Here is a 27,736-nt window from a genome sequence, read left to right as displayed (position 1 = left end):
TAAAACAAAAGGAATGAATACAGTATGCTCTTCAGTTAATTCATACTTCACTAATCAGAAGAGCAAGTACATAAAACTGAAGCTAGATAGTCATGCATGAGCAGAAACTTTGTTGAGTTCCTAGGTAACATTTGAGGAATATATGGATCTGCTAAGCCTTTGACCTAACTCCAAGGCACCTTAGGGTGCTGGGCACAATGAGGCCCAATTCCCTCTAAGGGATCAATGACATTTCCTATTTTAAGTCCTATTCATTAAGTATCAATAAATGCAAATTCCTGAAATGAATCTACTCCTTCCCATTGCTTCCTCACTTGCAGCTAGACATCATTGCAGTGACACTTTTAAATTAATATACTATACCAAATACTGTAACCTAGTTATTTCAAAAAAAGAAAAAACTGCATTTAGAAGGCATATTTAAACATGTCACACAGTTATGAAATTGTAACAAAAAATGTTTAAACTAAAAAAATATAATGGACGTTACAGGACTACATATCAGCTTTAGACACTGTCAACAAACTATGTAAAGAATATCAAAAGACAGTTGTTATCAAGTAAAGCAAAACCATACTCTAACTGCAAGAAGCAAAATAAACACAATTCATTTTAAAAATAAAAAGGGAAAAGCTTCAAAATATACTTTCTAATATTAAAGCATAAAGTAAGGTTTAACTAAATAACTCTTTTCTTTAGAAAGTATTCAATAAGAAGTTCTGTATAGCTCTTATTCTACAGCATTTTTTTTTAATGCAGGTCTATTTTCAAAAATATGTTCTACCCTCAAAATTTTAAGAGTATATTAGTGATATAAAATGAGGTATGTTTGTTCTTTGAAAATGCCTTATACCTGGGCTATGTCATATATGGAGGCAATGTGATAAAAGAGAGAAAAGATTTCAGTTTAAAAAAAATTAATAGGGACTTCCCTGGTGGTCCAGGGGTTAAGAATCTGCGCTTCCACTGCAGGGGACACAGGTTTGACCCCAGTTGGGGATCTAAGATCCAGCGTGTCACGCACTGCAGCCAAAAATAAATAAATATCTGCAATTAAAAAAATTAATAAGGGGGGCATTATTTAATTTGTATCTATTTAGCCAAGAAATGAGAGTGAGAACAAGCTTTTGTCTTCTTTATAATAGCAACTGTTTACTTGGGAAATAAATGTACTAAATACCTTGGGTGCTTCAAGTATTAAAGATGAATTTATATCATGAACTGTTCCTGAAATTTCAGTCTTGTCTTCATTATTGTTTGAATGTAAAATATGATTTTCTTCCTCTTTGTCACCTTCCTGAAAATAGAAGCACTTTTAATTATTTTAGCATGACTGAAGAACTGTTTTTGTCAACCATGAAACTTTTTTTTTATTGAGTTCTAATTGACATATAACATTATATTAGTTTTAAGTGTACAACATAATGATTTGGTAGATGTATATGTTGCAAAATAATCACCACAATAAGTTTAGTTAACAATTCAAATTTCAAATATACAATACAGTGCTGTTAACTATAGTCACCATGCTATACCTTACATCCTTAGGACTTATAACTGCAGATCTGTATCTTTTGACCACCTTCACCTATTTTGCCCACCCCAGCCCCCAACTGTGGTAACCAAAGAAGTACTTTTTTTTTTTTTTTTTTTTTCTTTTTGCGGTATGTGGGCCTCTCACTGTTGTGGCCTCTCCCGTTGCGGAGCACAGGCTCCGGATGCGCAGGCTCCGGATGCGCAGGCCCAGCGGCCATGGCTCACGGGCCCAGCCGCTCCGCGGCATATGGGATCCTCCCAGACCGGGGCACGAACCCGTATCCCCTGCATCAGCAGGCGGACTCTTAACCACTTGCGCCACCAGGGAGGCCCCAAAGAAGTATTTTTGTAATGAAGAAAATATCTTAGTTTCAAAAGCTTTTCAGATTAATTCTTATCTTTCCAATAAATGCAAGTACACAATAAAATTTATATAAATTGTTTTATTAGACCAAATTTTTCTTTAATAACCAAAAAAAGCCATGTTCAGGTCAAAGCTTCTCAAACTTTTTGTTCTTTTTAGGTATTCCTTAAAGAAAAAATCACTTTCCCAGGAAGAGACCTTAATATTAAGAAACGCCTAAGTTTATACAGGGTGATACTCAAAATATTTAACAATGGCACAGGGTAGCCACTCTCCATCAGAAGAGGGACAATCATCGTGGTGCTCACCAGCTCAGCATCAGTCCCAGGTAATAACACAGCTACAATTTATCAAGTCCTAGCTATATATCAAAATCTATGGTAAACACTTTTACGTGCTTTGTCTCAGCTTAATCTTTACAGCAATTTTATTAGGTCAGGATTTTTATATTTACATGAAAATAACATCAAATAGATATATATCTCACAGGCACAGGTTTTAGCACTTTAAATATATCAATTCATTTAATATATTTATTAATATATTAATATATATTCTAAGAAGTAGGTTCTCTTATTAACCTCATTTTACAGATGAGTAACAGGCACAGTAATTTGCTCAAAGGTACATAACTAGCCAGTTACACACCCAGAATGTGAGCCCTGGCTATCTGGCTCTAGAGCCTGTGATCTCAGCTACCATGATTTGTGATCCCAAGTGGGAGCTGGTGAGGTTAAATAACTGGCCCAAGGACACACAGCTTTGCAAATCACAGAACTAAGCAAAATCCCACAGATGTCTGGCTCAAGAACTCCATTGCCAGCTCTGTCCTGTGGGTTCTGAAGATGCAATATACTTTTTAAAGTCAGTTCACTCATTTTTTATCTGTGACATCTGAGGTGAGTTTGTAGAAAAGAGAAAGTAAGTCACGTTTCTGGTTAACATGAAACTATACAGATAATAACTTTCTACATAAGACTATAATGCAAGATTATAGAACACCTATATTATATAGATAGTACATATCTGTATGGTACAAGACTTAATAAAATAATTCTATTCTCCTGTTAACATATTCATAGTCTTTCTGCTCCAACTTGACTTTGGACCTTCTTATTCATACTCTCCGGTTCTCCTGAGGACTAAGCAAATGCTCAGCAAACATCAAGTGATGAGATAAGTGGCCACCAACTGGACCATGAGAGAGAGAGACAGAGAAATAGAGAGACCTCAGAGAAGATCCATGCATCACTATTTACAGCTCACAGACAGTTTTGCTAAAAGAACCCAGATGTTAAAGAAGGAATTACTTAGAAATTTTTAGTGGAATCATCACTAAGTCTTGAAAGTGACCTTCTCTCATTCCTTCACTGGCCTCCTACTCCCCAGCATCCTGGCAGCCTTCTACTCACTGAGGGAAGCCTAGGCAAAGGTCCACCTCACAATTACTGCGTTCCAAAATCCTCTCAGAGCAAGGCTCCAAGGTCCCGAGGTCTGTGCAGCTCTACCTCTGCCAGAAATAGCACAGGAATCCACAGCCAGTTGCTACTAAGTTCTGTTCTCGCTGCCTGAGACTTCCTTCAATTGCTTCAAAGTAAAGTCACACTGTTTAGGTCCTATAGATCATAAATAGTTGGGACTTTCTCTGGTAACCCAAATAATCAGACAAATAATCATCAGGGAAAATCTAGACAAAGTTCTTGCCACCTTCCAAAATACCAAGATGAGGTCCCATAAAAATATTAAGTTTCCCCTCCTTAATTTGTCCAAAAGTCCAACTGGGTATCTCATGATATATACTGACTATGGCAACACTCACATACCAAATACACAATATAAAGTCAGGAACTTGACTTAGCTATGTGCTATATTCCATTTCAAAATGTTTAAAGTATCTGATAGGTGTAATATATAGGCATCTTGATGTATAATATATGAAGAATAATAAAGTAATATATGAAGGTCATGTGAGGTTCCCCAACGCAAAAATACTATGCGTAATACATGACTCTATCTATGTCTATAAATGAACATATGTAACAATATCTATATAGACAGATCTCTATCTATATACCTATTTATCTATATGAACACTTGTAGTGTGCTAATATATTTCACAGAATAAAAGAATTTTAGAGTTAAGAAAAATCTTATGAATTCTCTAGTCTTTTTTAGTCTTTTCAGAAATGAAAAAGTAGGCTCAGAAAAGTGCTGTACCTATGATCGAATTACTGGTATAGTGTTTCTCAAAGTGAAAAAAATCTGCATCAGAACTACGCCAGTGACTCACTGAAGAGGCAGATTCCTGAACAGCACACGAGAATCACTAAATCAGAATCTCTGAGAGTAGGACCTGGGAAACTGCATTTTAACCATCTCCAAGCTGATTCTTACATCTATCACATATCATTGAATTTGAGACCCACTGGGCTAACTTCTAGTAAAGTTAGAAACAGGCCCCAGATTTCTTGAAATCCAGTCCAACACTCTACTACAACCATGCTATCTGTTTCAGACATGCAGCATGAAACTAAACATGTGACAACAAACTGGAATAGGAACATATTGTGACTAAGAGTACAGGGTCTGAAGCCACTCTGCTGAGTTTATATTCCAACTCTCCTCCTTACTAGTTATATTACTTTGCATAAGTTACTCAGCTCTGTGACTTGACTAACTCAATACATAGTAGTGGTAATAAGAGGAGTACCTCCTCTTAAAGTTTCTGTGATGACTAAATTAGTGCATGTAAAGAGCTTAAAATACTGAGTGACATATATAAGCACTCAATAATACTTTAATGCCGCTTGAAAATTACCATCAAGTATTTTTTTTACATTGGGGAACCTCAGTAGCACCATAAATACTAATACTTCAGTCAGAAACAGTGATCTAGGGAAGTTGCAGGAAAAAAAAAAGAAAAAGAAAAAGAAAAAGAAAAACAAACAGTGATCTGACATAGTACATGAGATTAAACAATAAGATGACTTCAGGATGGCTTGACCATATCGGAGTTTAGATGCTAGGGGTTACAAGGCACACTGATGGTCAGAAAAGCATATTAAAATCTTACTGAGATATGGTTAAATAGATTTCAACTTACCAAGTCATCTCGACATCATGCCCAAACGAAAGTTAAAACACATAAACATACTTATTTTAATTTATAACATAAGGAATGTAATGAGAACTTAGAAGTCTGTATTAAAAGTATAAAGATAAAAGTAGTAGCAGTAGGAATAGTAATGTTGGCAGCTAGCACTGATGTAGTGATGTGCTGATAAGCACTTAACAAATATCATCTTTAATCCTCAAAATCCTATGAGGTAGACATTTTTTTCTGAAAATTAAGTCAAGGACGTTAAGAAACTTGCACAGACGCATGTACAGTAAGCAGTGGAACAGGGATTCGAAGCCAGGTGTATTTGTCTGCAAAATCCATGTTCTTAACTATTGATATTATCAATATCCTATAATGATATAGTATTATCATTTCCTATATTAACAAAATTCGACACTTACCACCAAAGGCTTACAGATGCCAAGGTGTACAGTGCCTGGTGGCACAGCTTTCAACACTTCCACAGCTTCAGCAAGTGTGGTGTTGTCCAAACAGTATTCATTGACTGAGACCAGGCGGTCTCCAGGTAATAGTTCTCTGCCTCTTTCTGCCACACCATCTGCCACCAGGGAGCGAATCACAATCACTGACTTTGTGGGATCTAAGGGGTCCTAAGGATCAAGCAAAAAAGAAAGATGAGTCAGTTCCCTAAAAACAAATATATAGCCTTAAGACAAGTATGTGGACAGTTATACCTCAGCGATATTGTGGGTTTGGTTCCAGACAACTACAATAAAGCGAATATCACAGTAAAGTGAGTCACATAAGTTTTTTGGTTTCTCCAGTGCATATAAAAGTTATGTTTACACTGTAGTCTACAAAGTGTGCAATAACATTATGTCTAAAAAAACAATGTCATACCTTAATTTAAAAACACCTTATTACTAAAAAATGCTAACCATCATCTAATGACCCAGGGTTGCTGCAAACCTTCAATTTGTAAAAAATGCAATACCTGTGAAGTGCAAATAAAGCTAAGCACAATAGAAAAGGGTATGTCTGACTCATTAATCTCATTTGACTATTTACTTTATGTGTCCAGTATCCTGGTGGTATTCTTCCAAAACCAAAATCTATTAAAATATCACTCTATACATCCACACAAATATCAGCTTGTATCAAGGTAAAGACATAACCTTAACAACTTCATTTGCATGTCTGAGTGCTCAATACATATAAATTTCTTTTTTAAAGTTTTGATGATTGATATTTTGTTGGACCACAGATCTGGGGAGAGTTGGAAAAGAATCTCTGACATCCTTAAGCACAGTCATACTATGGACCAAAGACAAGCCCATCTATTATTGCTCTTGGGCAATAAGTAGGCTCCAAAAGTAGTGTACTATGGGAAATGATACTGCATTCTTAGGCATTTCACCAGTGTAAAATCTTCTTGCTAAATCACTTAAGTTCCAAAAAGACATGGAAACCGTGGCATATACCACTGCCTTTAAAAAGTATGTTTAAAAATAACATAACCTAAAATTATGACATGGTATAGGTACCCCTAGGTGAGAATTATTCTAATACAGAGGAACTGAATATCAATTCATGAACAAAATCATTGTGCAAATCTCTCTCATCCACTGGGAGGGCCCCATATTTCTTTTCATTAAGCATGGAAGAAAACACTGACACTCTATAAATACATTTGGCTAATAAAAACCAATTTATAGCCACACTATTATTTTTTATTTTATTCAACAAACACTGGTATATAACACTTACTATGTGTCAGGCTCTGTTCTAAGTGCTTGACAATCATTAATTCAGCTAATCCTTACAACAAATTCCAGGATGTGGGTAGATTTATTGTCTGTATTTTACAAATGAGGAAACTGAAGGTCAGAAAGTTAAGGAAACATGCCAAGATCATCCAGCTGGTGAGTGGCAGAGCCAGGATTCAAACTCAAACAGTCTGGCTCCTAAGCCCTTCGCTTAACCACTGTGCTCTGCACCATAATGATAATCAGAACAAATTGGAAATAAAGGGTTATGAATGGAAAAGAAACATCCATGTGGAAATCTTATGGTTGAGTAGAATCTCTTATTTGTCCTAATGGTGGAGGTATATGATACAATTACTAAACCTCAAACTTTGTAAGGGAGAGAAAAAAGATAAATCTCACTCTTAACATCACTTGCTTGGTTTGTCTGTTTTGCTCCTACTGTTTCATTATGTACATACTGTTCCATAAAGGCAAAATGTAGTAACATGAGATTCTACTACTGTTAGTTTCTATTAAACCCTTCCTGAGAAAGTAGAAACTACTATGTTTTGTGTTAGAATGGTAAGACTTTGGAATTAGTAAAGTGAGAATTTGCCAAGTTCCAGGCTATGTCTGTTTGAAGTGGCTGATGGTTCTTTTGAAGGTTTCTGCTGCAGTTTTCTATACCTCTCTGTTGTAGACATCAAGGCTTACTTTCAATACTGCATGGAATCTTAACCAAATATACCATATTTAAATCAACAAAGGCTATAGAGCAAATTCCTTGAAAAATGCCTTCAAACAACTTATTTTACTTTCCTTAACTAAATCTTGCTTTTCCACTACCAAGTCAAGAGTTTCTTGGTAAATTTCTAACATGCTCTGTTGTAATAACACCACATACTAATAAAGAGGATTGAAAGTAAAAATAGTCATGGGAACTCACTAATAAAGTACCGTGTTAAACTATAATTACACCAATATTTTCAAGTAGAGGGAGCTATTGCATAGGAAGAGAACAATAAGGAACCCAAAAAAAAAAAAAAAAAAAGTACAGTGGGATATCAGCAGCGATCAGTGCAGTAATATAAAAGAGCTGTCTATTTTGTCACCAGCAACCATGAATCACAACACACTTTTTCATTCTGAAATATGAAACCATTACATTTTAAGTTTGACACACTAATAAATAAGCTGTACAATTATGTCCTTCATTTAGGCTGTCAGTTTCTGATGGAAGGCTTTTTTATTGGGGGGGAAGGGAAACTATAAAATAGCTTATTCCCTTCATGAAATGCACAGAAAGCAGCTAGCATTACTTCATATTAGTAATTACTAAACTTTCTTAGAGAAAACTGCAACAGTAAAATACACCAAAAGCAAATAAATGATTTCACTGGGTGGGTGTGAGCCATCTCTGCAGTTTCATGTAACACCTAATCAAAAAGTACTATTTTTTACCCCAATAAATAGTGAATTGGTTTTCAAAATGCAACCAGTTGAAATGATAATTAGAAACATTTCAAAGAAAGATTACCAGGAAATAATGGAAATAGAAAATAGATTAATAGATTTCCCTTATTATAGAAAAATCATGGTGAGCACTTATTTATACAAAATGCAACCTTCTTTAGACCGCAAACTAGTACCAGCTGTGCCTGCTTGCTAAAATTTATTCAGGCTTGGGCTTCCTAGTTATTCTAAACACTAAATCCAATCTACCACCCCTTTTCCTGGAGGAAGGAAGCCAACGGCAGCTTCTTGGTCACTTAAAAAAAGACAAACCACCCACTACTGAAGATACCCCATTATGAATAATCACCACTGCATTTTCTTTTTTTTTTTTTTTTTTGCGGTACGTGGGCCTCTCACTGTTGTGGCCTCTGCTGTTGCGGAGCACAGGCTCCGGACGTGCAGGCTCAGCGGCCATGGCTCACGGACCTAGCCGCTCCACGGCATGTGGGATCTTCCCGGACCGGGGCACGAACCCATGTCCCCTGCATCGGCAGGCGGACTCTCAACCACTGCGCCACCAGGGAAGCCCACCACTGCATTTTCTATGATGACTTTTCTGACCAGGTGATCTCTCACGTAGCTAAATGGAGTTGCTTTAATGAGTAACAGTCATTTCCTTTCATGGTCATCACATGTAGTAGCCACCCTATGGAAGAACAGCAGCTGCTACTGCCTACCAGGGCGGCTACTATTCTTGAGGCTTTGCCATATACGACATGCTTAAAAGCCAGACTGCTTCTCATCAGAAAAGTCTGTTTTCCGAAAATGTAGTCTACAATATCACACCCATGTTAAATCCAACAAAATGTTATAAAGATATTTCTCAAGACCTCTACCCAACTTCTAGACCCTATCCAGATTTTTTCAAGTCCCCATCAGTTTTTATCAACTTTTATCATAATTTTTAAATCTCTAGTTTTTCTTGTTTTGGTAAACAACACTATAAGGAACATTGTATTCAAGAATCAAGATGTTGTTTTAGACTAAACAGCCAACAGGGGGTACTAAATACCAACCACAGAACACAAGATACATCATCTTTTACTATGCAAGCCATTCTCCTCTTCTGAAAGATGTTTTTTCCTATTTATTCAAAATCCTTATCTTCTTACGCATGTTCTAACAGTATCCTATATGTCTTCTTTAACTCAACCATTTATGAAAGTCATTCCCTACAGCTCTTAAAAACTCCTACAATCAATTAGGCACAGCCAACTTTCATCAGAATGCTACGTGGGAAGACAGGAGCTCTAAACCTGAATTCTGCTCGCTATGTAGCTATGAAATCCGAAGAGAACCAATCTAACTGCTCTGTCTCACAGGTAAATAAAAGTGCCTGAAGAAAAGCTCATACGAGGATTTTTGAGGTCTCTCGAAGTGATACTAATGTTTGATAGTCATTATAAACACAGGAAGTTTCGATGTTGGGGGAAATCCAAGGTGACAAACAGACTTCTCTCCTCCCATAGTCCCTGAGTGGCACTGCCATACACCCAAGCACTCACTCGCTCTCTCTCACCTTTTCACTGGGTTGCTGGCTAAGGCACGTCAATTGACCTTCTGTCTCTTCTATCCGATCCTTCCTCTACATTTCTGCTGCACTGTCTTGGTGCAGCTTCTCATTATTTCTCACCTATGCAACTGCTTCAGTCTTCCCAAAGGTCTACCTTTCTCCAATCTTACCCTCTTCAGTCTATTGTCTACAGAGAGAAAATAATGATTTTTAAAGATAAAAATGGGATTGCAGGGCTTCCCTGGTGGCACAGTGGTTGAGAGTCCGCCTGCCGATGCAGGGGACACGGGTTCATGCCTTGGCCCGGGAAGATCCCACATGCAGCAGAGCGGCTGGGCCCGTGAGCCATGGCCGCTGAGCCTGCGCGTCCGGAGCCTGTGCTCCGCAACGAGAGAGGCCACAACAGTGAGAGGCCCGCGTATCGCAAAAAAAAAAAAAAAAAAAAAAAAAAAAAAAAATGGGATTGCAATTCCTCCCCTGCGTAAAATATTTCAGCGACAGCCACTGCCTTCACGATAAAGTGCTCTTGGGCAGAAAAATTCCTTCAGATCTGCAGTTTAGTCTCATCTCCCCTTGCTCTTCCCACATGTACCACTGTTCACCCCCAACCTGCCCCACACATTGTCCCAACAATCCAGAACTACTGAAGTTCAGGACTGTGGAAGGCTTTGGTATGCTTCACGATACTCTACAAACCATTCCATCTGCCAGGAATGTTTTTCCTGCCACACTGCCACTTATCTGTATCTGTGCCACCAGAGTCAACTCACATGTTTCCTCCAATGAGAGGCTTTCCCTGACTTCCCAAAGAAGACTCAAGCACTTCCTACTCTGTGGTTATCTCTAAACCTAAAAAAAGACCTTCCATTATAGCATTTGTCATAATATATTTTCCTCACTGTCCTCGACCTTTTAGAATAAGTTAGGCCCTCCTGCTAGATGTATACATAGCATGTTGCATTTTTCCTGTTACAACTCTTTTGACATTCTACTGAAATTATTTTAACCATCTTCCCTACTAAAAATAAGCTTCATGAGAGCAAGGATATGTTTGCTTATTTGCTACTTTATTTCCAGGGCCGACTACAGTGCCTGCCACAGAGAAGGGACTGAATAATAGCTGAAATATCAAATGACTGAATCTATTTAGGTTCTCTCTCCTTGCTGGACTATAAGTACAGCTATAAGGCAAAGGTTACATCCTGTCATATGTGAATAACAGCAACAACTGTTAACATTTACTGAGGTCTTGCCATGCCAGGCATGATCTAAATATCTTACTTCATTGAACCTATTTAATTAATCCTCACACCAACATGAGGTAGGTTCCATTATTATCCCTACTTTCCAGATGAGAAAACTAAGGCAGAGGAAAATTAAATAACTTAACCAAAACACACAGTTGATAAGTAGTAGAACCAGCATTTAAACCAGCCAGTTAAGCCCCAGAGTTCATGCTGTTAGCCACTATGTCATGCAGCTTCTTAAGGTAAGTATTTGCTAAATGAATGAATGTTGAAAGAAGGCAAATTGTTAGAATATATATTTATTACCTTGCCAAAGTGTATAAAACTGAGTCCCTAAAGTACCACACTTGGCCACTAGAGGTTTATATGTTGGTACCTAGTTGATGAAATTTAGAACAGAATGTGCAGTGTGCCTCCATGGACAGCTAAAACATGCATTTGTTTGCCAGATTTTAATTTACACTTAATGTTCTCAAGAATCCATTCCTTTGGTGTCCTTTGGACACCTTCACATGAACACATACAAACATGTGACAATCCTTATTCCCAAATGGATGGAATTCAAAGTTCAGAAGTGTCTATAAAATGTATTATATGAATATCTGTGTACATTCCCACAGATCAAAGAGATCAGGGTTCACATAAACTAAAGCACTGTACAGCAGTGTCACCTGGGGCAGAGAGGTGGTTCAATTGAAACTGGGCTCTCTCAGAGACAAGGATATCAACCAGAAGATGTAGAGAGCTCTGGTCTTAAAGCTGCTCCAAAACGAAAACTACAAATACAGGTAAGCAACCATGGCAAACTCAGTGGAAAGGCATGAAGCAGAAAATGTTACATAAAGAGGAGACAGAGGAAATGAACATGAAGGAAAGTGCTCACATTTAATAAACTGGCCAATACCTCAGTATAAGGCATTTTTAAAATAAGAGTAATATGAGACATACACCAAGGACAATTCTGACATTCAACATTTATATGTTTGTAGTATTACTCCAATAAAGGAAAACAAAAATCAAGGTGCTACAAGGACTTGACTACATGGATTCAAAATAAAGGATAACCGGGACTTCCCTGGCGGTCCAGTGGTTAAGATTCCACGCTTCCACTACAGGGGGTGTGGGTTCGATCCCTGGTCAGGGAACTAAGATCCTGCATGCTGCATGGCACAGTCAAAAAATAAAAATAAAGATAAAAAATTTTTTAAACTAAAATTAAAAAATAAAGACAAAAAATAAAATGAAGGATAACTTTTGGGTTGTTCTTATTTTAAAAATCTATTCTATCACCCAAACTTTTAAAAATGTTAAACAATTCAATAAGAGGACTTCACTGGTGGTGCAGTGGTTAAGAATCCACCTGCCAATGCAGGGGACACGGGTTCGATCCCTGGTCTGGGAAGATCCCACATGCCTCGGAGCAACTAAGCCCGTGCGCCACAACTACTGAGCCTGCACTCTAGAGTCCACGAGCCACAACTACTGAAGCCCAAGTGCCAAGAGCCCGTACTCCGCAACAAGAGAAGCCACCACAATGAGAAACCCGTGTACCACAATGAAGAGAAGCCCCCGCCTGCTGCAACTAGAGAAAGCCCGCGCGCAGCAATTAAGACCCAATGCAGCCCAAAAAAATTTTTTTAATAAATTAATTAAAATTTTTAAAAGGCTTATTTTCACTTTAAAAAAATAATGGAATAAGAATGTAGTGACCACAATAGGATGGCAAAGAGATAGACAATAGTTTATTTCAGATAAAAACTTGGGTACAAATTACTTACCTTTGATAATGTTGACACTTATTGACAAGTGAGTACAATAAAACATAAAGTTGGCCTACAGTAAACTCATGAGAGGAAATACGGTTCATTCATACAGCCTTAATTCTATGTCATTAAAGTTCTGTGCTGTTAGACAGCTCACCACACCAAAATACCTGCTCTCCTGTATTGCATGAGTCCTTCTCCAAAATGAAATGATTCCAAAGAAGGACTAGAAAAACAACTTCAAACAACTGTGAAACAGAAAGCGCTCTACAAATCAGATCTCCTAACCAATGAATTCAATGTTGTGGTGACATTATTACAGAATTGGGCTACTGAGCTTCACTCTACAAATAGTTATTCACATTAGTGTGAGGAATTATGTTTCAAAGATAAATTGAAAGGATCTCCATAAATTTCTGGATAACATGAGGCAGCTAGCACATACTACTTGATAAGAGAATTGCTCCAACTTAATAATGGTCAACTGAGAGAAAACTATGAAAGCAGCAAAGAGCCCAATACAACAAAATTTACCATATTAACCATTTTTTAAAATTTTATTTTATTTATTTTTTTATACAGCAGGTTCTTATTACATTTTAACCATTTTTAAGCGTACAGTTCAGTGGCAAGTACATTCACATTGTTGTACTACCGTCACCACTTTTTTTTTTTTTTTTTTGGCGGTGCTGCGCAGCTTGCAGGATCTTAGTTCCCTGACAAGGGATTGAACCCAGGCCACCGCAGTGAAAGCACCGAGTCCTAACTGCTGGACTGCCAGGGAATTCCCCCATTTCACTATTCATCTCCAGAAATTTTTCATCTTCCCATACTGAAACTCTATATCCATTAAGTGAGTCCCCATTTCCCCCCAATGACTATTTTGCTTTCTGTCTCTATAAATTTGTTCTAGGTTTGAAGAGTATACTCTTAAATGTGGCAATTACTTTTTGAACTAAAGAGTAGTAAGTTAAAATCTAAATGGATTAACAGCTAAATAATTTTTAAAATAAGATCCCAAGGAAGTTACTGAAATGGAGAACACAGAAAGAAACCATTAAGTTTAAAAGGGAGACAGCTAGCTATTTCATCCTGGAGGTAGGCAGAAGAAGGAATTGGGTACAAAGAAGGGCAAAGCAAATGTTCTTTTACACACACACACACACACACACACACACACACACACAGACGTACACATCATAAGGAAAAAACAGTTATTTGCAGAAGTTCTGATGCACAGCTGGCATGAATTAAAATGTCCACTGTGAAGGATGTCAGTCAGAAAACAGGAATCCAAAGATTTTTCTAAAAAGAAGAAAATATACATAAGAGAGAGACAAGGAAGACAGCTATTCAATCCACTAGTGGTAGGATGGGTGTCAATTAGAAGTCAAGGAACAAGTTTTGAACCCCCAGCCTGACTGTGTACAGTTTCACAAGTTCTTCATTTTTCTGAGTCAGTTTCTTCAATTGTAAAATGAGAAAGTTGGATATGTGACAGTTGTGATCTGTTCCCCTAACTCCAAAATTCTATAACTAAATTTGACAGAATATCTTGAGTCAAATTTGTCATTAATTTCTACCAAAACATTCACAAAACCACTATAAAAAGTAGGGAATGACAGAAGTTAATTCAAAACACAGCATCAGCAATGAAAAAGACTACACTTTGTTCACAAACATGGTATAATTGTAGTTAGTGATGTCTTTTAAGAACTCATAAAAATGCCACTAACTACGCAATATCTAACTTCTGAGTATTATACCATCAAAACAAGATATAACAAAATATATACATATACTCTTTTTCATAAAAGGAATATTAAAACAACTTTTTTTGCCATTTTTAGATAGCAACAAAGACATGTCAGAGACTATTACTTGAATTAAAATCACTAGAATAGTTTTGGTTTAAGAATGCAGGATGTAATTATTTATACTAAAAGAGCATATTCTGATTTGATCTACAAGCTAAGCATTTACTTTTAGGAAGGAGAAATGAATGTATTTATAGTGAATGCAAGGCAATAAGTAAATGATTCTAATGAATAATGACTAAGCTATCTTATCAGAATCTAACCCCATTTTTTTTTACTATTTTATAATATAGCCAAGTTTTATACAAATCATACCAATTACCACAATACCATCACATCCAAAGTAAGTGCCCACAAAATACTTTCAGTGCACTCAAGATAAATTAAACTGATACGGTTCCTGGCTCCTTGTGTCTTATTACTTCCTTAATACTATTAGACATTAAGAATAGATTTTTCCACGCATCATACATAGAACGAAACAGTCTCTGAGTAGCACAGCACAAGGCAATTAAAGGTGCAATGGAGGGCTTCCCTGGTGGCACAGTGGTTAAGAATACACCTGCCAATGCAGGGGACACGGGTTCGAGCCCTGGTCCGGGAAGATCCCACATGCCGTGGAGCAACTAAGCCCATGCACCACAACTACTGAGCCTGTGCTTTAAAGCCCACGAGCCACAACTACTAAGCCCGCATGCCACAACTACTGAAGCCTGCACGCCTAGAGCCCGTGCTCCACAACAAGAGAAAACACTGCAATGAGAAGCCTGCGCACCACAACAGAGTGGCCCCCGCTCACCGCAGCTAGAAAAGCCCATGCACAGCAATGAAGACCCAACACAGCCAAAAATAAATAAATTTAACTAAATAAATTTTAAAAAGTACAATGGAAAAGAGGTGCACAGAGAAACTTGCTGAAAGATCAAAATATAGTCTAAAATGGAGGAAAAAATACATAAGCTTGTACATAATTTTATTCTGTATAATTTCATACTTTAAAAATGTATTTTAAACATCATAATAATTTAACTGGTTCAAGCAGAGGCCCACGACTTTCTCTCATCCCCTCCTAGTCTCCTAGTTGACTTTCTCCTTGGATACTAAACATTATCTTTGGATGTTTCATCTCTTGAAAATTTTATGTCATGCTGTAATTGTTTACATACTTACTGTTCACTCCTGGCCCAGGACTTTTGGTAGTTGTGAGGAAAACAAAACAAAACAAACTACACAACTGTCCTCTATCTCAAAGTCCCATCATCTGGCTGAAATGGCTGGGGTTCCACCAGGCTGATGGTAGTATTCAAGGACAAAGTCACACCCTCTATTAAAATTACATTAGTTGAAATGTGAATATACCCAACACGACCAAACTATACACTGAAAAATTAAGATGTTAACCTGGACCTGCTTTATGATACCGAGATATCACTGGCACTGGAAGGACATGCCCTCTGTGATCCATGCTTCACTCCCATCCACACACACACTGCTGAGTGCATGCCTCAGTTTACCTTGGAGACTCAGTTTTTATTTCCAAAGCACCTTTTCATTCAGGCTGACCAAAATAAGTTTTGGAAACAAAGCTGTTTTGAAGTATCCAAGCATAAAAATATCCTAACACTGACCCCTCTGCTTTTTCTTTTAATATTTTGGGCTGTTTATATGCCTAAAGTTTTTTTCTTGAGATTTAAATAAAAAATCGTTTCTGGTTTGAATCACCAAAAGGTAATGAGTATGGAAAGATAGCTGAAGATGTGTATAAACATGGTTTTGCATTTTATTACATTATTTTCATGTAAAATGTGTATAAAGAACCATGATGTTTTGTAACTTTATAATTAAAATGTTCAAACTGGAAAAAAAATTAAGATGGTAAATTTTGTGTTATGTGTATTTTACCAAAAAAAATTGTAAGAAGAAAATGAATTTATAAATAAGAAATATCCCATTATCTTCCAGAAAAAAACTATATTAGTTGAAAGTTATTATGATGATGCAAGGAAAGTACAGACACACAAAACTTTTAAAAGCTTTTTAAGTATTAGTTTTGGAATTTATTTTAATTTTCCAAAGATATCACTCTCAACTTAAGCTAAACAGTTACAAATACCAGCTGAGCGACTTCCCTGGTGGAGCAGTGGTTAAGAATCCGCCTGCCAACACAGGGGACACAGGGTTCAAGCCCTGGTTCTGGGAAGATCTCACATGCCACGGAGCAACTAAGCCGGTGTGCCACAACTACTGAGCCTGTGCTTTAGAGCCCACGAGCCACAACTACTGAGCCCTCATGCCACAACTACTGAAGCCTGCATGCCTAGAACCCATGCTCCACAACAAGAGAAGCCACCGCAATAAGAAGCACGCACACCGTAATGAAGAGTAGCCCCTGCTCATCACAACTAGAGAAAGCCCACGTGCAGCAACCAAGACCCAATGGAGCCAAAAATGAATTAAAAAAAAAAATACCAGCTGAGTGGTACTGTTCAAGTTGTTTAATCTCTGAGACTCGAATTTCTCATTGTAAGTGGAAATAACAATAATACAGATTTTGTAGAGTTGTTAAAAGCATTAAATGAGATAAGGCATGATAAGTGCTTGGAAAGCCCATAGTAATCACTCCATAAGTGCTTTTACTCTTATTCTTGCTATTACTCCTTCTGTTTCTGTTACTATGAAGATAATGGAAAAGAATTTGATAGGACATATGTGTTTGAGGAGTTGATTCAACTGAGCATGTGTAATTTAGACCAACAGTGCTATCAATTGCTAAACCATCCCTGATATTACGCTTAAGTGTTAACACATGACAATGAAGTGCTGACCTTCTACTCTCCAGATACGTGCCTCTGCACCTGAAGAGAGGCTCAGAGCAGCATGGTGTCCTCAGTTATCACTTCCCCTTAAAGCCGACACTAAGGGACAGGAGCCATCTCTACACCGGAAACTCCTCTGACAACCACTGCCGCATCAAGGACATAGGACACACTTCATTCTTCTGAAAAGATTCTGTGACTTTTTTTTTCAGTCCTTGAAAGGGCAAGCAATACTCTGTGATATGTAGCACACAAAATGCAGAACAAAACTTTTCCAACTTTGAAACTGCACAGGAAAAAGGCTAAGGAGTCCTGCTGGGAAATATAAGGTAAAACACACATAGTTTTTTACTCTCTGGCAGTGAAAAGGCCATCAGGTCTCTAAAGAGCTTTGACTAGGTGGGAGGAGTTAAGGCAAGGGACCATAAGGATTCAGGAAAATATGAAGTAAATTTTTAGAACTGTAGTAAGTGTTTATCTCTGGAGAGATAATCAGAAATTTTTATCCTCTTTCACTAGAGCTGCAATTATCAGAAGAATCAGTATTGTTTCTGGTCTAAAGACTGTACTTTCACTCTACTTGACCACAGACTCAGAAGCCCAGCTCCACTACTTAACAACTGGATAATCCTGAGCAAATTCCCTAACCTCTTATCATCAGGTTCCTCATCTATAAAATGAAGATGATTATAGGACCTACCTCATGAGGTTGTAGAGATAATTAAACCAGTGTGTGTAAGCAGTAAATAATTACTAGCTATTATTATCATGGGAAATGGTGGTCATATTTTATAAATGTTAGAACAGAAAATTTCTCAAAGGATTTTTCATTAAAAGGAATAAAATATGAAAGCTTAAATAGGTATTAAACAGTTCACAGCTACTAAAGAAAATCAAGACATAAAATCAGGGCCAAGTTATCAATTCCAGGACACTTCTGTTCCTGGAATGTCCACTACCTGTCTGTGTGCAAGTCATGCCTCAGTTCCCCATCAGGACTCTCTGGGTCTTAAGAAACAATCATCATGGGCCTCCCTGGTGGCGCAGTGGTTAAGAGTCCGCCTGCCGATGCAGGGGATACGGGTTCGTGCCCCGGTCTGGGAGGATCCCATATGCCGCGGAGCGGCTGGGCCCGTGAGCCATGGCCGATGGGCCTGCGCGTCCGGAGCCTGTGCTCCGCAACGGGAGAGGCCACAACAGTGAGAGGCCCGCATACCGCAAAAAAGAAAAAAAAAAAAAAAAAAAAAAAAAAAAAAAAAAAAGAAACAATCATCATGAAATCTCTTAGTCTTACTTCTACCACTGCTAAAATCATAATGTATTATAGAGAGTTGTTCCCAAGTCTGTTTCATCTATTATATTTTAACATATGCTTATTTATCTACTGTCTCTCTACTCCCAATTGAATTTAAATTCCATGAGGACACAGGGTCTATTGTTTATTTTGTTTATTGCTATATTCCCAGTGTCTGGAACAGTGCCTGACACAGAAGATGCCCAATATACATTTGTTAAATATACACTTGAAAGGAAGTATATCTTTTCATCTTTAATCCCGCATACTAGCTCATAAGTGAACAATAATTTTTTGGAAGGAGATAATGAATAACAGGTATAGCAAGTCTGTGCTCAGATTCTATTTTTAAAAATCATCATCATCATCACCATCATCATTTTTCAGTAACTAGTAACACATTATTTTATGCTCAGAAAAGTGTGGGCATTTATATACATCTTTTATTTAGTCTTTATAACTTTATAAGGAAAATATTATTTCTATTTTAGAGATTATTACATAAGAAAGACTAACAGGCTTGTCCAAAGTCCTAGTAGGGTGTCATAGCCAGAAGGCAAATCCTGGTTCTTTCTGACTCTATGTTCAAAGTGCCATACTGGTGAACAAAATATCTGATTAAAATAAAACACAGAGGGAAGAGCTGAAAGGGGAACCTGAGCCCTAGAAAGTGTTGTGTCCAGATCAGGCAGCCAATCTCCTTTCATGCATCATTAACAAATTAGGCCTTTGGTACCAGAAGGAGGCAACACCACTTCCTGACGCTCACTGGGGAAAGCAAGGCTCTCTGGATCACTGCCTGGCTCCAAATGACACCCACAAACAGGTCAAAGCAGTACAAAAAACCACGCCTTAGGAAAACAGGTTCTCAATACCTGTTGGTGGATCTGATTCCATCTTTCTGCCATACCCTAGGAAGGGCTATGACTTTCATTTACTAGCACGGTTCTCAACACTGACACCAGAATCCAGTGGGAACTTTGAAAACACACCCACACCTAGAGATAGAGGAACACTGGTGATGAAACACCTCTGGAGACTGTTTCCTCTTTAGATCAACTCCTTTTTTTAAAAAAAAAAAAAAAGTTATTGTTCTGTTTTTAATTACATGGGAGACAGATGCATAGCCGGACTGACATCCACTAACTTCCTGGAATATCTTGAGCATTTCATAGGAGAGACAGAAGTACTGGTATTGCAGTAAACCTGAGCACCTTTATGCCTATATTTTAGCTCCCCATGGTCGTTTCATAAACACTAATATATACTGTTTGGCCATCTCTGGAATACTCACTAAAGGTAATATAACAAATATATCATTTTCAGAATCTCCTCCTCCTCAGCAATGCCTTCTAGTGTGACGCAGAAACAGTCCTCATGAAACATTTGTGAAAAGGAGAGCTACCCTAGGAGAAAGCACCATCCAGCTGACAAGCATTTGCTGCTTGCCCTCTATTCTCTCTCTCCCCCATTAGACACAATGGGATTTTTTGCCAAATTCGTATTCCAGAGGAGCCATGAAATTCCCTCAAAGTTCAACATCAGGCCTGACTTAAGATCTTTGAGGCCTCCTGCTAATTTCATCCCCCTGCAGCTGCCTCGCTAAGGCGAGCTTTTGATCTGTACTATCTGGATTTCAAGCTGATATACACACAGCCTCTTTGATCTCTTATTAAGTGGCTTCTGGTCTCCTGATGCCTTTAGTCTTGCTGCACTGCGGTGTTTGGAAGTCAGTCATCTTCCCGAGCGCACTACAAACTCCACACACCAGGAGTGGGCCCCCTTCATTCACCTACTTCGCAGGCTTGAAAAGCAATCTTTAAGCCATGAGAGAATTTCCCCAGTAGCCACAATCAATCCACTCCATGAACACACTACTAAGAATTATTTTTCAAATGAAGCAGCTTAAAATGATTTAAAGGATACAGAACTTTCCCATAGAGGGAAAGGAAGCAAATCCTCTGTGAAAAGAAATCTTCAGCCCAGTTGGCACTGGAGCTTACAGTACTTTGATGTTAATAAAAATAAATGTGGATAGGATTCAGGGATGGGCAAAGATTGGGACTTTATCAGTCCCAAGTTCCATTAAGCAAAAGTGACCTTTAAAGGCAGCTGTGTGGTTTGTACAGAATATATTTCCAAGAACACGGATACTGCCATTAGTAGAAGACTGACTGCATTTTGCTCAGTACCAATATCTTAATCATACACGGATGAACTGGAACCAGAGCTCCTTTAAAACAAAAAAGAAGAAGAAAAAGAAGAAGATAAAAACAGCAACAAAAGAAAAAAACCCAAAGAACAGATACTGGTGGCCATGTTATGAGATCCCATGAGCATTAAAGTGGAACTATAATACTAACTTACAATATATTACTGTCCTGTAGATCTTAGATTCTGAACCCAACTTAATTATGTTAATAATGTAGGTACTACTACATGTTAAAATTATATCAATACCTATCAAATTCTATATCCCAGATTCTATAAACTAATCAGTTGGCATGAACATAAAGATACTGGGCTTCCACAAGTTACTAAAGACTATATACTGATAGTAGTATTCACCCAAAATCTCAACTCTTGTGGCAAAATTAGAGTCCTTAATTTCTTCCATTTTTAAACTCAATCTTCTGATAAAGAAGACTAAAACTGGTGGAAAAAATAGGAATAGATTTTGGGGCACTAATATCATAGTCTGAATATAAATAGTTTATGCCCTCTCTTAACTATAAAGGTCAATAAATTAATTACTGACAATATAAAGTTGAAACAAAGTTGATAGTTGTATATTGCTATCACTTAATCTGTCTATATCATGGAAAACCATTAGCAAATCCATGAATTATGCACTTACTTACACTTTCTTTTTCAGGAGAATTATCTAAACAAGGAAATTATATAAGAAGGCATCAATTTTAAGTAGTCTAAATACATGAGTCTCACAAACATTTATGTGCAAGCAGTTTGGTAAAAATGTACCAAAATTTAAAAGATAAATGCTCTTTTGATGAGCAATTCCTCTTCTAGGAATTTATCACAAGATTTATTCGCACCTTTTTATAAAAGAGTATGACAAGGATATCCAATACAGCCTCATTTGAAATACCCACCAACTGGGTACAGGAGCTTGGTTAAATAAATTATTGTACAACAACAATAATATACTATGCAGTCATTAAAAAGAATTAGATAGCTCTATAAATACCAAAATGAAAAAACATATAATTGAGGGGAAAAAAGCAATATGCTGAAAGCGTGTATGATATATTCCATTTCTGTATTAAAAAATAAACAACCAGAAAACTACCACTTATATAATTGTGTCTGTATAAAATATCTCTGGGTGGATAGACAAGAAAAACAGAAGTTTTTACCTGGGAGATAAAAAATGAGGGATTATGGACAGAGGTAGATATACTCATCACAGGATACCATTATGTACCTTTGAATTTTTATGCCCTATGTATATATTACTTATTTTTAAAACATTTCTAATGTGCACAGAAAGTCATTCTGTTGCACATATGATAAGAAAAAAGCCAACTTAAACCACATGCATGAAATGTATACACTGCCTTCATATAATTTTAAAAAATCTTTTAAGGAGAATTCCATTTAACAGAGTAGTCAGGCAGAAACTGCACACTAGGTTCTCACAAATACTAAGGCATAACATATCCAAGACTCAGCAATACTGCAATTTTTTATATTCATACTATTTAAGTTTTATAACCCATTTCTTCTAAGAAAAATTAATCACTGTTAATTTTTATAGGGAGGAATATTTTCACTATTATTTTTAATCAGCCACCTTTTGCCTTTGGTCTTTCAAACAGCTTTTTAAAGTGTTACTAAGAGTATTTATATATGAATCACCTCTCAATGGCTGTGCTATTATGCTTTCTATTTTTATCTCTCTCAGTGTCTGAGATAAACCCAAAGCCTCTCAAAAATATCTGCTTTGACAAAAATTGAATTCAGTCCCCATATTGGGAAGGGAGAGAACTGAGGAATGGGATGTGGGAGGGAGAAGAATTACCGGTTAATAAATTTTACCTGCTAAATCACTGAAATTCAAAAATATCGAGAATGGCAATATCATGGCTAATGTTCAAAAATTGGCTAACGTTAAACATTCCCAGTGAATTATAATCATGAGGGGTTATTCAAAGTTCAACATAAATCAAAACAGCAGAAAATATCCACTTGCGATGTTTAACTTATAAGGTCAAATGAAGGTAAAATCCACATAGTTACAAATGTATTTCAAGCTTTTTGGTAGAAATTAAAAATTACAGATTGTCGGACTACCTAATAATTGCTTCATTACTGAACATTATCCCACAACAAATTACTTGCACTAATTTAGGACTCAAATTTGTAATTATTTTTGTTTAAAGCAATAAACACTAGCTTTTACAAAGTGCATATAAGCAAACTATATTAATTTTTAATACTTACTAAACTTTCATATAAGCATTGAAAATGAGATAGTATCTAGCAGCTTGTCTTTAAGATATGAAATTGTTCTGCAAGCTGAAAAAACAGGAAGATCTGCTGCAATAAATTTATTACAGGGACTCACTGTAATAAAATACCCACGGAAATACCACTCATAAGTAAAGAAGCAGCATGTGTGGTGGTTAAAAGCCTAGATTCTGGCAGCTGACTGCTTGAGTTCAGACTCTATTTCTGCCATATATACTACTAGCTGTGTGAATTTGGATGAGTTACTTAACCTCTCTGTGCCTCAGGTTCCTCACTTCTAAAATGAGGATAATGATAGTACATATTTAATATGGTTCTTGTGAGGAAAACATTAAGTAATTAGAACAGTGCCTAGCAAACAACAGACACTCACCATATGTTAGCTATTATTATTGGATTTGTATTAATTATTTGGATTAATATTAGGATTAGTATCAATATGAGCATTAGTGATATTCCAAGGAATAGAGACATTACACATAAATAATGGGGAATCAAGACAAAGATAACTAGGGCACAGTATGTAATCATACATAGAAACTGGCAAAAAAACTATACTATAAAAACTTACAACCAAATTTCTGAAGAGTTCTATATTGCTTAGAAACAGAGTACACAATTAAGCCATAATATTCATGCTTTTGACAAACTATGCACATTGCTGTTTTCTATGACATGATCTTATAAGGCATGACGTTACAGAGACCAAGGACTCTTCTAATATGGTATACTTACAGGGCCAGATTTTAATGAGCCATGACATGAAGCAATGCCTAGGCACAGTTGAGACTAACAAATATCCTACCTCCTTTCAAATCACAGCCAAAAAAGCTACAATCACTTCACCCTAAAACTTAATGAGGAGACTAACAACCTGAATCATATTTACTAAGTCTTCCCTGTTGCTTTCTCCTCTTCCTTTGTCCCAATTTATTTAAAATGCCTTTCATGAAAATGAATTGCCACACATTCCTCTTTGGCCATATGACTGAGCTGCAGAACTGTATATCAGATTCAGCTCTTTCATTGCAGGTACAAAGACTTGCTTATTTTCTCTGCTCAACTACACAATTTCCATCACTGGTGAATCACTGAATCCCCTATCCAGACTGCCATCCCATCGTTCTGTGGCCAATTCAAGATCCTTTATGTTCTCACTCATCTCTTCCTAAAGCTTGGCTCAATTTACGTAAAAAGCAAATTTCTGGCCAATAATCCACAAATGGGTAATTCACATATGGCTCATCAAGAGTTGGCTGCATTTTAGAACGTAATTTTACAATTAAATATAGACTTCACTAAACATCTACTAATTAAAAGCACCTACTTATTAATTTTCCTAATCTAGTAAAAAATTGATAGAACACAAACATATTGTAGTATGGTTCCATCTTTGAGGACAATATCAAGACTTTCTGTGTTTATTTTCTAAATTAGATTATTACTAATAATACATTTCCATAATAATCTAACACTTCCCACTTCTTTACATGTTAATTTACTTAAACCATAATAATCCTTTGAGCTAAACATTATTATCCCCTTTTTATAGATGAAGAAATTGTAAAAGCACCTACAAAATATATATTGTATATAATTTTGTCAGGCTCTTGACAGAGTTCTTATTTTTCTAGAGAAAAACTCAGTAGTGAGAAAAGTGGTTAACTGAAATTAAAATACCAAAGTAAATTTTCAATCTCTTCAATACTGCTAATACAAGTCCTTTATAACCTGGAAACTCTCCCACTATACTAAAATCTTTTCACTGTGGCTAAGACGTTTCTACAGCACTTCTTATACAAACTATTCTAAGCTTGGGGGTGAGCGTGAAGCTCTGCATCAGCCCTATTCAGCTGCCTAATAAATTCATACAAGAAGCATCAAATTCAATAATAACCAGGAATGTGGCCTTTCATGGCTTCTGCTAAAACTTCACCTGGCCTTGCAAAAAATATTTCTGAACTTTAGAATTTATTACCTAATTACAACAAGAGATGGTATAACCAATTAATTAACTTGCCCAAAACCAAATTTTAAATTGTGTTTACGTGTCATCTAAATGTCACGGGGATAACAGTTCTACATACCACTGACAAATGGTGAAAACGTGCTGTGTACAACTATAAGTGTATTTAAGATTGACTTAAGAAAAACATTCAGTTTAAGACTGAATGTTTTTTCTTCCAAGGTTTAGTTGCAGAAATAAATAAGCTGAGCCCTTTAATGTGAATCAAAGTAGCATTTAGAAAATGAAGTTTTTTTCTATCAGTTCTCCAATAAGCATAAAAGCAAGAAGAATATCTAACACTTCTTTTGCAGCAAAATTACTTCATATAATTTGTGCAGAAATAAACATCAGTATGTAATGGTAATAAACATCAGTATGTAATGGTGATCGTGAGGAAGATGGGATGGGGGACATCTAGAATTTTACAAATAAGAATAAGATCCAAAAAAAACCAAAGGTATGTTACAATGCGTACATATATATTTTTTTAAGTGTAAAACTCAGAACTGATAAAGGAATTTTTCTCCTAAGCAGGGATTACACTGTTAAAGACTATCAAGTTTTTCTTTCCATCTTTTACTGAACTTTTTGTTTTTCTTTTTAATTTCTGAAGCACTTCTCTAACATGTGCAATATTCAAAATATAAAACTTGCAGATAATGTTTTTTAAGAGGGCAAGAGCAATCATGATATATTTATAAGAATGCAAAAACATACAGATTCCAATGATAATGAAAATGTAGCTGAATATCTAAAACCACATCTGAAAAGTGTTTTCTAAACTAAATCCCAATTATCAACATGTTAACAAAAAAAACCCATTGAATATGTTCATTTAGTCCCAATTAATTTTGGCTAACTAAACTTTATTCAATCATTCTGCAAATATTTATCAATCACCTACCATGTGCTAGGTAATAGAGCAACACTGGAGAGGAAAAAAAAAGTATCAATACATGCCATTTGCTTTATATTTATATGCCCTAATAATTAACGAATATATAAACTTCCAGAATCTTACAGTATTAATATTTCTTGAAAAAGATATTTCCCAAAATATGCATTTTTTGGAATCAACAACTCATAATTCAATAATATTCCAAAGAGAACTTCCAATAACGAAGAGGGTTATCTGGCACAGAAATATGCCAGCAAAAATAAAATAGATGTAATCTATTTCAGTAATCTTAAAGCACACTGCCAAAATATGGAATTTAATGTTCTTACATAATGCTCAAAGTATTTTTCTTTCAATCTATTCCTGATTGCCTTATTAAAAAAAATTGATTTTTATATCACTTGGCATTTTATGTGCTTTGATAGAGTACATTTTGCTTTATTAAACCACAATGTCTTTAGGCAGCACTAATGTATTAAAATATGCATCTTGAAAGTGAAGAGATTTCTTGCCAACAGTTTTAATTCCCCATGATAGTCAGATGGTCTAAAAATACTTTAACTGGTAAACTGGTATAACATATAGATGTCTTACTGTGGCCTTTCACAGTAAGACACCCCCAAACCAAATGCATCAGTAACTTTACCGTAGTTATAACTGGGGTACATATAAATACATAAATATTATATGTTCTATATTAAATATAAATATAAACTTCACCAAGAACATTTCTACTCACACTCATTGCAATTAATAGGTAAGCAAAACTATAAAAACCTTCATGTGAAGGGAAGGGAGAAGAGAGTGACAATTGGGAATGACTGCTAATATGTATGGGGTTTCTTTTTGGGGTGATGAAGATGTTCTTAAATTAGACTGTGGTGATGGTTGCACAACTTCAAATATACTAAAAACAACCGAACTGTATGCTTTAAATGGGTGAACTTTATGGTATGTGAAATATATCTCAATAAAGCTGGAGGAAAAAATCCTCCATATAAAAAAATTCATCAAGTTCCAGTCTCTAAAAGCATCCATGGGTATAAAACTATTCCTTCCCTTATGCCCACTTATTACATCATCTATCATTTTATTCACTAAGGGAGCTATCAATTGTAATGGTAACAATGGAAATTATAACACCCCACCTTTGGACAGTAGCATTATACATCAAATAATTCAGTTTTGCCTAAGTCAGTGGATGCCTTAAACAATTACTACTTCATATAACTTTAATACAAACTAATTGCTCCAAAAAGCTCTGTATAAGTTCTTATACCTGGTAATCCAAAATGCTGAATCCCAAGCCTTTATGATCTTTTACTAGTTCAACAATCTTGACTTCAGGAGACCACAGCGCTAATTCCCCATCATCATCTTCTTCAGTATTGACATCTATATTGTGGTCAGCCTGAAATACCAAAGAACATAAATTGTTCAATACACCGTCCTTTCAAGTTTGAAAAGAATTAACGTATCAGGAATCTCATAGCTTCTTCTCAAAATGAGGATACTCTTTGGCATGCATAGTTTTTCTTTTTGATCTTTTTAAAAGGGGCATGCACTGGGGCACATATACTTTAGTATAAAACCTTCATGAAAATTCAAGCACTTAAAAAAACAGGTTGTTCATATAGTATTTTT

General features: G+C 36.3%; 1 protein-coding gene across 3 annotated transcripts in view; it reads right to left on the bottom strand.

The window, feature by feature from the left end:
• PATJ (PATJ crumbs cell polarity complex component) overlaps nucleotides 1-27,736 on the bottom strand; it is a 380,458-nt gene that overhangs the window by 268,427 nt on the left and 84,295 nt on the right. For all 3 annotated transcript variants that reach the window (XM_060089886.1, XM_060089883.1, XM_060089884.1), the window contains exons 17-19: nucleotides 27,372-27,503; nucleotides 5,423-5,632; nucleotides 1,181-1,297 (exon numbers count right to left, since the gene is read on the bottom strand). In XM_060089886.1, coding sequence (XP_059945869.1) covers nucleotides 1,181-1,297; nucleotides 5,423-5,632; nucleotides 27,372-27,503 — 459 coding nt within the window. The remainder of the gene's footprint in view (nucleotides 1-1,180; nucleotides 1,298-5,422; nucleotides 5,633-27,371; nucleotides 27,504-27,736) is intronic.

The sequence above is a fragment of the Mesoplodon densirostris genome, chromosome 2 (genome assembly GCF_025265405.1).
Source record: "Mesoplodon densirostris isolate mMesDen1 chromosome 2, mMesDen1 primary haplotype, whole genome shotgun sequence".
NCBI lineage: Eukaryota > Metazoa > Chordata > Mammalia > Artiodactyla > Ziphiidae > Mesoplodon > Mesoplodon densirostris.
The sequence above is the reverse complement of the archived record's forward strand: the minus strand, read 5'-3'. Positions and strand labels throughout refer to the sequence as shown.